The sequence below is a fragment of the Scyliorhinus torazame genome, chromosome 8 (assembly GCF_047496885.1).
Source record: "Scyliorhinus torazame isolate Kashiwa2021f chromosome 8, sScyTor2.1, whole genome shotgun sequence".
NCBI lineage: Eukaryota > Metazoa > Chordata > Chondrichthyes > Carcharhiniformes > Scyliorhinidae > Scyliorhinus > Scyliorhinus torazame.
The window spans coordinates 257,264,626-257,279,534 of NC_092714.1; the positions used below are offsets into that span (position 1 = coordinate 257,264,626).

At 47.9% G+C, this 14,909-nt stretch overlaps 1 protein-coding gene across 1 annotated transcript in view; it reads right to left on the bottom strand.

Annotated features, from left to right (window-relative positions):
- The window catches only part of dhx35 (DEAH-box helicase 35), a 100,378-nt gene that overhangs the window by 39,962 nt on the left and 45,507 nt on the right, over positions 1-14,909 (bottom strand). Inside the window, exons 9-10 of the mRNA XM_072515151.1 lie at positions 12,965-13,077; positions 8,890-8,986 (exon numbers count right to left, since the gene is read on the bottom strand). Coding sequence (XP_072371252.1) covers positions 8,890-8,986; positions 12,965-13,077 — 210 coding nt within the window. The remainder of the gene's footprint in view (positions 1-8,889; positions 8,987-12,964; positions 13,078-14,909) is intronic.

The following is a 14,909-nucleotide window of genomic DNA, read 5'->3' on the forward strand; positions in this document are numbered from 1 at the left end:
CTGCCATTTGCTTTTATAAATTGTACATTGAAACTGATTTTTACAAACTTTTAGATCTTCAAAATTATTTTCAGTGAAAGGTGACTTGCTGCATTAATTTATTTCTCTCGCTTTTATTTTCGTCACTTGTGATGGGATGATGCTTGTTGGGTGTTGAGCACCCACCTGTCACCTTGCCCAAGTCCCTATCATAAGAACATACGAACTAGGAGCAGGAGTCGGCAATTTCAACCCCTCGAGCCCACTCCGCCATTCAATATGATCAAGGCTGATCTAATCTCGGCCTCAACTCCACTTTCCGGCCCGTTCACCATAACCCTTTAACCCTGTCCTAATTAAAAATCTGTCTATCGACTTCCAATGGTGGCCATGAGCTGAGCGGTTTCTCGTCGAAGAATATCAACTAAGGCCTTTTAACTCCAACAAATGTGCACCAGAAGCACAGGAAATCCCCCCCAAATCAACCTCCCACCGACCGCAAGGGTAAATCAGTCGCCCAGCTGAAAAGCCAGTAGAGACGAGGGGAGGGAAACCTCAGCCTCGGAAGAGGGAAACACGCGTGGAGGCACAGAACTGGCGAGGGTTGATCCAGGCGCTGATGGACAGAATGATGGGCTTCATCATCTCCGAGTTCCAGAAATATAAGGGGGAAGATGAAAAAGACCTGATGACGGCTGTCGAAGCAGCAGTGCAGGCAGCGACGGCCCCCATGAGGGAGGCAACGGACAATATGGAGCGGAGGCTGGAGGCCCAGGAGACGACGACACGGGACCTCGAAAAAGCCGCCGCGGGCCAAGGGGACCGGATTGCGGCACTCGAGGCCGAGGTGGCGAGGCTGGTCAAGAGCCAGAAGTGGTTGAAGGACAAAGTTGACGACCAAGAAAACCGATCACGTTGGCAAAACCCGAGGATCGTGGGGCTGCTGGAGGGAACGGAGGGGAGAAACCCCATGGAGTAAATTGCAGAGATGCTCGGGAAGCTGGTCGGTAAGGAAGGCTTCGCCAAACCCCTGGAGGTGCCCACAGGCCGCTTCGGCAGCAACTCAGGGCTGGGGAACCACCGTAGGCGATAATCGTGAGGCTCCATGGTACCAGGATAAGGAGCAGATCCTGAGGTGGGCAAAGAGCGCAAAAGGCTGTAAGTGGGAAGGACATTCCATCCGTTTGTACCAGGACATTGGTGCCGATCTGCCCAAGAGCCGGGCAGAATTCAACCAAATTCGCCTGTACAAAAGTGGGGTGAGGTTTGGCATGCTTTACCCTGCCAAAGTGTGGGTCACGTATCAAGGGCAATGAACACTATTTTGATGCCCCGTTGGAGGCCAACAAGTTTGTCCAGATAAATGGCCTGGGCAACCAACAATAGAGGGCAATGGCCAGAACGTGGGTGTAAGAATCTGAGAGGGGCAGGGGCAACCATACAGAGAGGTGTGGCGGGGTGGGGGTTGCCTGGGTTAAATTGGGGAATCCAACTGTCAGAAGAGCTGCTATGCTAACAAACAGGCTGGTGTATGGAGGTACACCGAAGGTGGAGGCTGCAGAGCACCTCCCGGGAGGGAGGGAGCGCCTGATAGGAGGGAGGAAAAACAGAATTGCAGGGGAAACAAAGGGGAGGAAACGGAGGGGGTGGGGAAGGGGGCAAAGCTGAGGGGGGAGTGTGGGAATAGGAGGGGGGGGCACAGGGGTAGGGGGTGCACAGGGGAGAAGCAGAGGGGGTGTAGGGGAAGGGGGATCGTAGTGTGCTGCTTATAACAGGTCGGCGCTCCTGAATAGTCCTTGAGCAAAGGCAGGTCAGGGCGAATTGGGTCAGGCCCACAGTGTGAGTATGGCTGACCCTCAAAGGAGGAAGAGGAGGAGGAGGAGGCGGGAGGGGTGCCACATCCTGATAGTAACATGGAACGTGAAGGGCCTCAACGGGCCAGTGAAAAAGTCCAGAATCCTTGCCCATCTCAAGAGTCTGAGAGTGGATGTAACCTTCCTACAGGAGCCACACCTAAGAGACAGGGGCCGACAGCGGGTAAGGAAGGGCTGGGTGGGACAAACATTTCATGCATGTTTCGGCACTAGGGCAACGGGGGGTGGCCATATATATTTGTTATGGGTTATGGTCAGCGGGACCCTGGAAGGGACCCCAGTAGTCTTGCTAAATATATATGCCCCGAACTGGGACGATGCAGAATTCGTCAAGAAAACAATGGGCCACAGGGAGAAAGAATCTCAAATTTGTTGGACGAGGGCTGAGGATCCTACAACCCTATTGCCTGGATCCCTCTACCTACCTCACACAGAGTCATACCCTCCTGTCCCGGACCATTGGCCCGATTCAAGGTAGTTAATCTAACGGGGGTGACTGTCTCCTGAAACACAGCTTTCAGATAACTCTCCCCCTCCCTGATGTGTTGCAGTGTCCGAAGCTCAGACTCCAGCTCATCAACTCTGAGCCGGAGTTCTTGGAGTAACCAACACTTGCTACAGATGTGGTCATCAGGAACCTCAATGGGGTCCACCAGCTCCCATACCGTGCAGGTATAACACCTTGTCTGAACCTGCATCTCTATTTTATTTCATTCATTTTACAGCTGATTTTTAAAAAGAATTACGACTGATCTTCAGATTTTTAATTTGTAAAATATTTCTCCTATTTACCTTTAATCTGAAAGCAACTTAGAATCGATCATTCAAATGAGCAGATACTTACCAACCAAAAAACTTACGGTTTTCCTGCGAGGTGACTCTTTCTTTTCTCACTCTGTTTATGCTGAGCTCTGCCCTCAACAGCTCCCTTCCCTGCCCACTCCCCCCATTGTAACTCATCGGGTCCGCCTCTATCGGCGTTGTTTCTCGCTCTGAAGCTGCTATCTACACATCTAAACCCAGACTTTAAGTTTCAATAATAATCTTTATTGTCACAAGTAAGCTTACATTAACAGCACAGGACAGCATGGCAGCACAGTGGTTAGCACAGTTGCTTCACAGCTTCAGGGTCCCCGGTTCGATTCCCGGCTTGGGTCACTGTCTGTGCGGAATCTGCACGTTCTCCCCATGTCTGCGTGGGTTTCCTCCCAGAGTCCAAAGATGTGCAGGTTAGGTGGATTGGCCGTGCTAAATTGACCTTAGCGTCCAAAAAATGTGGGGTGGGGTTACGGGGATAGGGTGGAGGCGTGGGCTTAAGTGGGGTGCTCTTTCCAAGGGCTGGTGCAGACTTGATGGGCCAAATGGCCACCTTCTGTACTGTATATTCTATGATTAACACTGCAATGAAGTTACTGTGAAAATCCCCTCGTCGCCACACTCTGGTCGGGTACACTGAGGGAGAATTCAGAATGTCCAATTCACCTAACAAACACCTGTTATGGGACTTGTGGGAGGAAACCGGAGCAGCCAGAGAAAACCCATGTAGACTCTGCACAGACAGTGACCCAAGCCGGGAATTAGGAACTGGATATTCAATGAGGTTTTTCCACTCCCTCGCCCAAGAGGAGTTTTTTTTTAATAAATGTTTATTATTGGGTTTTTGAATAAAGTATAGTTACCGTTATGTACACAAAATAGAATACGTATATACATAGGAGAAGGGAACACGCACAAAAAACAAAACAAACACCCAAAATAAAAGTAGGGTATTATGTGCTAGCTCAACAACAGCAGCTCTGTACAATTGGCAGTATTGTTTTTAGCACATAAGTAGGTATCTGTTTGTGGGGGGGTGGGAAACTGGGGGGGGGGGGGGGGTATACATATACATTTGGGCGCCGGGGAAACAAATACAGAACAATAACAGAGGGCAATACACAAATGGATCTGGTATTGGTGTTGCCGCTTGCTTCTCCCAGACGGTTTTCACTGCCGTTGTCGTCTCGCGATCACCTCCGCTTCAGCTGTTCTCTGCTCCTGTAGATGCCAAGTTTGTTATTGTTTCCGCTGCCCTCCTTCCGGCTATCATTCCCTTGCCTCCCCCCCACCTCACTGGTTCCCCTCCATTGTTTCCTGTCTCCTCCCTCTTCCCCCCTCCCCTTGCCTTTTGTTTCTCTTAGGTTTAGCTGCTACCCCACCCCCCCCCAACCACACCCACCGCCTCGGCTACTTTCCCTGGATTCTTGGCTACCTGGCTATTCTTCTGCTTGTTCGTTGGCCACAAACAGGTCCCGGAACAATTGGGTGAATGACTCCCACATTCTGTGGAAGCCGTCGTCTGACCCTCGGATGGCGAATTTGATTTTCTCCATTTGGAGAGATTCCGAGAGGTTGGACAGCCAGTCTGCAGCTTTGGGTGGTGCTGCTGACCGCCAGCCGAACAGGATTCTGCGGCGGGCAATCAGGGAGGCAAAGGCAAGGGCGTCCGCCCTCCTCCCCAGGAATAGATCTGGCTGGTCTGATACCCCGAAGACTGCCACTTTCGGGCATGACTCCACCCTCATCCCCACCACTTTCGACATTGCCCCAAAGAAGACTGTTCAGTACCCTGCAAGTCTGGGGCAAGACCAGAACATGTGGGCGTGGTTGGCCGGGCCTCCTTGGCACAGTTCACATCTATCCTCCACCTCCGGGAACAACCTACTCATACGAGTTCTTGTTAAGTGGGCTCTATGTACTACTTTTAGTTGCGTCAGGCTGAGCCTTGCACACGTGGAGGTGGAGTTGACACTATGCAGTGCTTCGCTCCAGAGTCCCCACCCTATTTAATCCCCAGGTCCTCCTCCCATTTCTTTCTTGTTGCATCCAGCACGGTGTCGGCCTTTTCTACCAGTCGGTCATACATGTTGCTACAGTTCCCTTTATCTAGGATTCTTGCATCCAGTAACTTTTCCAGTAATGTCTGCTGTGGATATGTCCTTGTCTCCTTTCGTAGGAAGTCTTTGAGTTGCTCCCAAGAGGAGTTGAAACTGACTGCAATTCTCTATTGCCATCCTGGCTGAAATTGGTTAAGGCAGCAGAAACCGAGTGTCGCAGGCAAAGTTGTGTGGGGATGCGGGGTTGTTGGGCATGGCCACAACTAATCAGTAAAACCCTGTCACTCCTGACTGCTGCCTAACAACTTACTGCCAGTAGTACTCGTGGGCGCATATACGAGGCAGAGCAAGTTGGAGCTCAGCCATGAAGACCCCACTTTCAAACCGATTACCAATGCTCACTATCTCGATTCACACAAAACAAATGGCCACTTGCTTGAGGTACCAGAGACCTGGCAGCACCTGTGTCTGAGTCAGCGCCCACAGGATTGGGGGGGGGGGGGGGGGGGGGGGGAGAGAAAATGAGGCGGAAGGTGATCACAACAGTACAGGATATTGATGCAGCATTTATTTTTAAAAATTCAATGCAAACATTTGTTAGATCAATTCGAGACACTCAGAACAATTACACAAGCCATTAATTTTATCAAAGAAAGTGATGCAACATTTGTGGGTTTCTATATTAATTATATGCAGGATACAAGACAGTCACTCACTGCTTTAACCCAAAAGCAAGTTAATGAGTGGAGTTACCAAGAAGGGGTCTTTGGATTGAGGCTTATAATGACATAAATGGGAAAATATTCTGTCAATAATGATAGTAACCCAAAGAGATGCTTCCCTCTTTAAGGCAACATAGGCTTTTGCCACTGGCTCCATTTGTCAGTCAATGGAGATCTAGTGCGAGCAAATACCACAAGGTTGCCTGGCAACTAACATTACTGTCAGCAACCTTTCCCCTACCAGCCTTCACGACTGAAAAATCAATAGGCTTTGCAGACTCTGGTTTCTTTGAGCAACTGAATTTGTTATACCGCACTGCCTTTGCCAGATATTATAAAACACAAACCAACTATGTGCATCTCCTGCTTCACCTGCTGTTTACATTGCAGTGCATTCAGTGCAGGTTACTATAAGGAGCCAGCTCCCCTAAAGGGTTAATGAGGTTAACTAGTAGCTGAATCATATAGAACAGATTTGACCACACGGCTATGGTTTTAGCTATTAAGCGATACGTGAGCTATAAAGCAGAAACGAGGCAATATTTAATCAAAGCAACTCCCAAACCTGTGATCGTCTTGATCCAGAAGGATAAGGTCTGCAGATGCATGGGAACATTATTACGACTCACCCGCCTTGAACATATATTCGCCGTATAGTCGCTGGGTCAAATTCCTGGAACTCCCCAAGAAGACTAACCAACATCTTTAATTTAAAGGCAATTGGCTATGGGTAATAAATGCCAGCTTTGCAGATAACATTTTTCAAACACAGTACAAGCTTGAAGATATTGGATATTATGGACTGTAAGATTATATTTTGTAGAAGTGGCCACAAACTCATATTAAGATGGATGCAACTTAACATGTAAAGATGGACATTTAGGGCGACACGTGGCACAGTGGTTAGCACTGCTGCCTCACGGTGCCGAGGTCCCCTGATCAATCCCAGCTCTGGGTCACTGTCCGCGTGGAGTTTGCACATCCTCCCCGTGTTTGTGTGGATTTTGCCCCCACAACCCAAAGATGTGCGGGCTAGGTGGATTGGCCACGCTAAATTGTCCCTTAATTGGAAAAAAAATAATTGGGTACTCTAAATTTGTTTAAAACAAAACGATGGAAATTTTAACTATGGACAGTATTCGATTCTCTGGCCAGTATTTAGTTAAACACAGACCTGCAGAAGGGGACTTCGCAGCCACCGGTGTAGTTTAAACATCCCATTGTTTAAGGATGAAGTAGTATTTGAGGAATATGGAAGAAAAACGGAAAGTGCTGGAAAAATTCAGCAGGTTTGGTAGCATCTGTGGAAAGAGAAACAGTTTTAAAAAATAAATTTAGAGTACCCAATTCATTTTTTCCAATTATGGGGCAATTTAGCGTGGCCAATCCACCTAGCCTGCACATCTTTGGATTGTGGGGGCGAAACCCACGCAAACACGGGGAGAATGTGCAAATTCCACACGGACAGTGATGACCCAGAGCCGGGATCGAACATGGGACCTCGGCGCCGTGAGACTGCAGTGCCAACCACTGCGCCACCGTGCTGCCCGAAAGAGAAACAGAGTTAATGTTTCGAGCCCAAATAACCCTTCTTCAGAACTACCTTTCCAGCACTTTTTGTTTTTATTTCAGATCTCCAGAATATGCAGTATTTTGCTTTTATTTGAGGCATAGGGGTTCTTTAGACTTTGTCTAATGCAGCTGAAGTACTCCATTTGTTCCAGCTTCCAAGTCCATCCGAGAACAAATATCCTGGCTATTTGACTACAAGAGGCTACTCAACTTCATGAGAATCCTTTCTTTCTAAAAGACCTCCACTCCAACTAAAGTATCAACACTGCTAAGAAGTATTAGGCCTAGATCCGCAAAGGGACTGGAGTTCTAAATTCCAGTTTTAATTCCTGCTTTAACTTAATCTGTATCTAATCCTGATGCGTGTGAAAATGAGAGCGAGATGAGTAATTGAGACGTCACATTCGATACATCTGGGCAAGCGTGTGATAATAAATAACAATGTTTATTTTTAAAATCACCAAAAAGCCTGCTGCTGGAATTTATTTGAAACTCAGGTGGAATAAAAATCACTCAAGAGGGTAAAAAAAATACACACACCTGGCGTACAAGCATCCTGATCACGGACTGGAAGGGACCACACAAATTTTGCCCTTAACTTGTTCATATTCTGAGAATGAACACCTGGAGAAGTAATGCCTGAATCTATGAGAGAAGAATTGGCTATGTTTTCTGCTCGGTGCCGAAATAGCTCAGTTGGGAAGATTGAAAGGTCCCTGGTTCGATCCCGGGTTTCGGCAAAGCTTTTGGTAACACAGTGGGTAGCGCTGTTGCTTCACTGCGTCAGGGTCCTAGGTTCAATTCCCAGCTTGAGTTACTGCCTGTGCGGAGTCTGCACGCTCACCCCATGTCTGTATGGGTTTCCTCCGGGTGCTCCGGTTTCCTCACACTAGTCCCGAAAGACGCGCTTGTTAGGTGAATTGGACATTCTGAATTCTCCCTCTGTGTACCCGAACAGGTGTTGGGGTGTGGCAACTAGGGGTGTTTCATGGCAACTAATGGTTGCTAATGTAAGCCTACTTGTGATCGTAGGGGCTGGTTTAGCACAGGGCTAAATAGTTGGCTTTTAAAGCTGACCATGGCAGGCCAGCAGCGCGGGTTCCATTCCCGTACCAGCCTCCCCGAACAGGCGCCGGAATGTGGCGACTAGGGGCTTTGCACAGTAACTTCATTTGAAGCCTACTCGTGACAATAAGCGATTTTCATTTTTCATTAAATATTATTATTGTGACTTGTGACCATCCAGTGGCTCAACTGAAAGCGCCAGTAAGTGAATGAGAACAGATTGAGATCGGGCTGCAATCGACAGTAGTCTGCCCACATTCGCACATTGACAATAGCCACCTGATCAAAATTTTGAAGAGCAACCTGGTTAGTGTCCAGCAGACTTTCAAGAGAGACAGAGGGGAGAACACTGGCCAAAAAAGTCATTGAGAGGAACTGCAGGTTTTCAAAGTCAGTGCGCATAGGTGGTTAGAACAGTGCCCCCAACATTTCTTTACTAAAACAATATGGTCATTCCAGGGTAGTAAGTTTCTTTCTCTTTTTTTTGAATAAATTTAGAGTAACCAATTATTTTTTTCTCCAATTAAGGTGCAATTTAGCATGGCCAATCCACCTAACCAGCACATCTGTGTGTTGTGGGGGTGAAACCCACGCAGACGTGGGGAGAATGTGCAAACTCCACACGGCCAGTGACCCAGGGCCGGGATTCGAACCCGGGTCCTCAGCGGCGCAGTCCCAGTGCTAACCACTGCGCCACATGCCGCCCCGTAAGTTTCTTTCTCGATGCCGTTAAACATCCATGCTCTAACCAATTGGCAAGCCAGAAGAAAACAATTAGATGAAAAGGGAAAAAAGAAGTACCTGGCCAGTTAGAAATGCTAGAATATCCCCGTCTGCCTCATTCTGATGGATTTTCGTAACTGTGTCCACTGTAGCTTTCACGTAATCAGGAACTGGACTAGGGGTACAAAAAGAAAAGAAAAATCACATTACAGTAGGCAGTTAAGGTTTGAAGAGTTTTGTGTGAAATTTGATGACGAGTAGAAAATTGCCTCCGTGATAGTCTCAAACCTCCCACCAACCCAACCTCACAGTTCCTCACCCAAATCAAATTCCTAATCTTAGCTGTGCCCTAGAAAGAAGCAACGAGGTCAAAGCAAACACTTACTCTGCTGCACCTCCTGCTGGTCGCAATAAGGATGCCTGCTGACATTCTCCACAACAGAAAATGATGTGGAATGAGTGAAACGTGACACATTGAAAGGAAAATAAATTTTGAAAGAAGAGTTGAAACAACACATTTTGTGATGGGAGGAAAAGAGGGGAGGAAGATGGGGAGAAAATAAAGGTGTTGAGAATTTGCATTCATTTAACAACTTTCATGATCTCTGGATACCCCAAAGGGTTTTTTGTATTTTTGAAGTGTGTAAGAGACATGTTTATAACATTTGTGCGCATCAAGGTCCCACAAACAGAAATGAGATAAATGACCAGATAATCTGCATTTGGTGATGCTGACTGAGGAATAAACATCGGTCAGGATCCTTTGGAAAGTGCCATCGGATTGTTCGCTTCTCCCGGAGAGGACAGGCTCTCTGCACCCTCCAAACGCCAGCACTCTTAATACTGGACTAAAATCTAGATTGCTTGTTTAAGCCATGACTTTATCATTCCCCGTCCCATCATATTCAGTTGGCTGGACAACTGGTTTGTGATGCAGAGCAAGGCCAGCAGCGTGGGTTCAAGTCCCGTATCAGCTGAGGATATTCATGAAGGCCCCGCCTTCTCAACTTTGCCCCTCGCCTGAGGTGTGGTGATCCTCAGGTTAAATCGCCACCAGTCAGCGCTTCCCCCCTCAAAGGGGAAAGCAGCCAATGTTCATCTGGGACCATGGTGACTTTACCTTTTAGATTCCGACTGTCTCCTGACAAATGTGGGAAGGGATTGAGTGGCGTATTGAGGATGTGCTGGCCTTGAAAAGGGTCCAGAGGAGGTTCACAAGAATGATCCCTGGAATGAAGAGCTTGTCGTAAGGGGAACAGTTGAGGACTCTGGGTCTGTACTCGATGGAGTTTAGAAGGATGAGGGGGGGACCTTATTGAAACTTGTAGGATACAGCGAGGCCTGGATAGAGTGAACGTGGAGAGGATGTTTCCACTAGTCTGAAAAACTAGAACCAGAGGACACAATCTCAGACTAAAGGGATGATCCTTTAAAACAGAGATGAGGAGGAATTTCTTCAACCAGAGAGCGATGAATTTGTGGAACTCTTTGCTGCAGAAGGCTGTGGAGGCCAAATCACTGAGTGTCTTTAAGACAAAGATTAGATAGGTTCTTGATTAATAAGGGGATCAGGGGTTATGTGGAGAAGTATGCGGATGAGAAAAATATCAGCCATAATTGAATGACGGAGCAAACTCGAAGGGCCGAGTGGCCTAATTCTGTTCCTATGTCTTATGGTCACCATACAGGGACCAGGTGGCAGCTTTTGGACTCCCCTTCCCCCCAACAAGGAGCAGGGTGATCAAACCACTCCCCTCCACTCCACTCCAGGCTGGCACTTTCAGTGGGCCGTGGGCACAGCCCGGGCATGTTCTCCCCCCCATCCCCTGGGGGCTATACCTAACCTTGTGCCCCCAGAGGGTTCCCCCAAATGCTTAACATTTTTAAATCCTGTTGTAAACCTTGCCGATATGATGCCACGTTGGCGAGATATGAACATTCAGGTGAGGGGGGAACATATTGCGGGGAACCCCTTTATTTGTATTTAAAGTTATTGAAATGAGGGCAGGAACCTCGTTACGTTGCTCTCCGACTCATGCGAGATTTGGGGTTCATGTAGCTGTTTACATTGACAGCTAATGTGGGCTCAAAATCACCCTCACTGTCTTTTTCGCTCTAGCACAGTGGTTAGCACAATTGCTTCACAGCACCAGGGCCCTAGGTTACATTCCCGTCTTGGGCCACTTGTCTGTGTGGAGTCTGCACGTTCTCCCCGTGTCTGCGTGGGTTTCCTCTGAGTGCTCCGGTTTCCTCCCACAAGTCCCGAAAGACGTGTTTGTTAGGTGAATTGGACATTCTGAATTATCCCTCAGTGTACACGAACAGGAGCCGGAGTGTGGCGACTAGGGGCTTTTCACAGTAACTTCATGGCAGTGTTTATGTAAACCTACTTGCGACACTAATAAAGAGTATTATTGTGCCTTCTCAACTCAGAAAGTGGTAACAAGTGTACTCCATACATTTCAATCCCTGCACAGGTTCGATGCACAGGCTATAATAGTCCTGCCTGTCATGCAGTTTTCCAGATATTAACACATAAAATGCAGTTAATTTGCGAGCTGAAGATCTATGCTGGCTGAGTTACACAACTGACTGACAGCAGAAAAGGCAACCTGGCCACTTTTCATCTGGATGACCTAATCAGTCTTTAAATATTTATTCATGGGATATGGACACCGCTGGCAAGGCCAGCATTTGTTGCCCATTTCTAATTGCCACCACTTTCTTGAACTGCTGCAGGTACACCCACAGTGCTGTTATGGGGGGGATATTAACCAAGTGACAATGAAGAAGCGGCAATACATTTCCAAGTCAGAGTGGCGTGTGGCTTGGTTGGGAACTTTTGGGTGGTGGTTTTCCCGTGCATCTACTGCTCTTGGCCTTCTAGGTGGTGGAGGTTGCGGTTTTCGAAGGAGCCTTGGTGATATACTGCAGTGCACCTTGTAAGCGGTACACTCTGCTGCCACTGTGTGTCAATGGTGGAGGGAGTGGATGTTGAAGGTGGTAGTTGGGTTTCCAATCACAGGGCTGCTTTGTCCTGGGTGGTGTCAAGCTTCTTGAGTGGTGTTGGAATCACATTCATCCGGGCAAGCACTCCAGAAAGGTATTTAATCACTCTCCTAACTTGTGCCTTGTAGATGGTGGACAGACTTTTGGGAGACAAGAGGCAACTGACTTAGCGCAGGATTCTCAGCCTCTGACCCACTCCTGTAGCCACATATTTATATGGCTAGTCCAGTTCAGTTTCTGGTCAATGGTGACCCCCATGATGTTGGTCGTGGGAGATTCAGTGTCGGTAAACCTTTGAGTGTCATGGGTAGATGGTTAGATTCTCTCTTGTTGGAGATGGTCGTTGCCTGGCACATGCAAATGTTTCTTGCTGCTTATCAGCTCAAGTCTGAATGTTGTCCACATCTTGTTGTATATGGACACGGACTGCTTCAGCATCAGAGGTGTCATGAATGATACTAAACATTGTGCAAACATCAGCGCTTCTGACCTAATGCTGGAGGGAAGATCAGTGAAGAAGCTGAAGGTGACTGGGCCAAAGACACTACCTGAGGAACGCGTGCACCAATGTCTTGGGGTTGGGCTGACTGGAACCTGGCATCAGCTCATTTCTGTCTCATCACAAGCAGTGTCACTTTCCATTAATTCTAATTAAACGGGCAGCACGGTGGCGCAGTGTTTAGCATTGCTGCCTCACGGCGCCGAGGTCCCAGGTTTGATCCCGACTCTGTCCTTGTGGAGTTTGCACATTCTCCCCTTGTTGGTGTAGGGGCGTTTTGCCCCCACAACCCAAAGATGTGCAGGGTAGGTGAATTGGCCATGCTAAATTGCCCCTTAATTGGAAAAGTAAATTAATTGGATACTCTAAATTTAAAAAGAAAATTCTAATTAGTCTTTCCGTGGTGGCTAGCGAAACTGAAGGGTGGGGGCTGGGGGGGAGAGAGAGGGAGAGAGAGAGAGAGAGAGAGAGAGAGAGAGAGAGAGAGAGAGAGAGAGAGAGAGAGAGAGAAGAGAATGGTAGGACCAGTAGGTGGCCTGCGGGGCCTTTGGCCTTGCTATAGATAAAATGTTTGTGAACCACTGCTTGAAGAGAACTATCCACCATCCCAAGCCCTTGCTCCTTCCCCAGAGCCCCGCAATGTACCTTAAAGTATAAAAAATGTCAACTGGAAATGTCCGGCCCTCCACGGTCAGGATGGCACAAGTATCCTTACTCGGGTCTGTGGTTTCGTTAAGATTGAAAAAACCTCGAAATTTCTGCAGGAAGGAAAGGTAAAAGTAGGAAATCGGCATTGGCACGTGTAACAACATTACAAAGAAGTTTTAATTCCTGTCACAACATACAACTGCAAGATTGGATTCTCATCACTTGTGGGCCAAAAACAAAGGGGGGAGTTCTTCGGAGGATTAACATATGCTATGGATAAAGAGGAACATGCAGACATGTCACACTTGGATTTCCAGACCACATTTGATAAGGTGCCACGTCAAAGGTTATTGCAGAAAATAAAAGCTCATGGTGTAGGGTGTAACATATTAGAACATAGAACATACAGTGCAGAAGGAGGCCGTTCGGCCCATCGAATCTGCACCGACCCACTTAAGCCTTCACTTCCACCCTATCCCCGTAACCCAATAACCCCTCCTAACCTTTTTGGACACTAAGGGCAATTTAGCATGGCCAGTCCACGTAACCTGCACGTCCGGAGGTTCACAAACACCGGAGCACCCGGAGGAAACCCACGCAGACACGGGGAGAACGTGCATACTCCGCACAGACAGTGACACTGCGGGGAATTGAACCTGGGACCCTGGCGCTGTGAAGCCACAGTGCTATCCACTTGTGCTACCGTGCTGCCCGCTGATGGGATAGATGGGAAAGTATTAGCATGGATAGAAGATTGACTGGCTGGCGGAAAGCAGAGAGTAGGCATAAATGGGTCTTTTTCTGATTGGCAGGCTGTGACTAATGGAATCCTGCAGGGGCCTGTGCTGGGGCCTCAACGTTTTACAATTTATATCAGTGACTTAGATCGGGGGGGGGGGGGTGAAGGCACGGTAGATAAATTTGAAGATGACACAAAGATAGATGGGCAAGTATGTTGTGAAGAGGGCATAAGGAGGTTGCAGACTGACACACATAGATTGAGTGAGTGGGAAGAATCTGGCAGATGGAGAATGATGTGGAAAAATGTGAAGTTGTTCACTTTGGCAGGAAGAATAGAAAAAGAGTATTACTTAAATCGACAGAATTCCGAGGTGCAGAGGGATGTAGGTGTTCTTGTGCATAAGACCATAAGCCATAGGTCATTCAGCCCATCGAGTCTGCTCCACCATTCAATGAGATCGTGACTGATGTGATGTGATGTGATAATCCTCAACTCGACTTTCCCGTCCTATCTCCATAACCCTTGATTCCCTCACTGATTAAAAATCTGTCTATCGCAGCTTTGAACATACTCAACGGCCCAGCCTCTGCAGCCCTCTAGGGTAAAGAATTCCACAGATTCACTACCCTCTGAGAAAATAAATTCCTCGTTGTCCATCTTTAATGGGAAACCACTTACTATGAGATGATGCCCTCTGGTCCTAGATTCTCCCACAAGAGGAAACAACCTCTCACATCTACCCTGTCAAGCTCCCTGAGAATCCTCCATGTCTCAATAAGGTCACCTCTCATTCTTCTAAACTCCAATGAGTACAGGCCCAACCTTTTTTAATAAAAAGTAACCAATTATTTCATTTTTCCAATTAAGGGTCAATTTAGCATGTTCAATCCACCCAACCTGCACGTCTTTGAACTGTGGGAGGAAACTGGAGCACCCGGAGGAAACCCACGCAGACACGGGGAGAACGTGCTGACTCCGCACAGACAGTGACCCAGCGGGGAATTGAACCTGGGACCCTGGCGCTGTGAAGCCACAGTGCTCGCCTCATGTGCTACTGTGCTGCCCGAACAAATGAAGGACATCTTTGGGTTGTGTGGGTGAAACCCACACAGACATGGGGAGAATGTGCAAACCCCAGACGGACAGTGACCCAGGGCCGAGATTTGAACCCGGGTCCTCAGCGCCGTAGTCCCAGTGCTA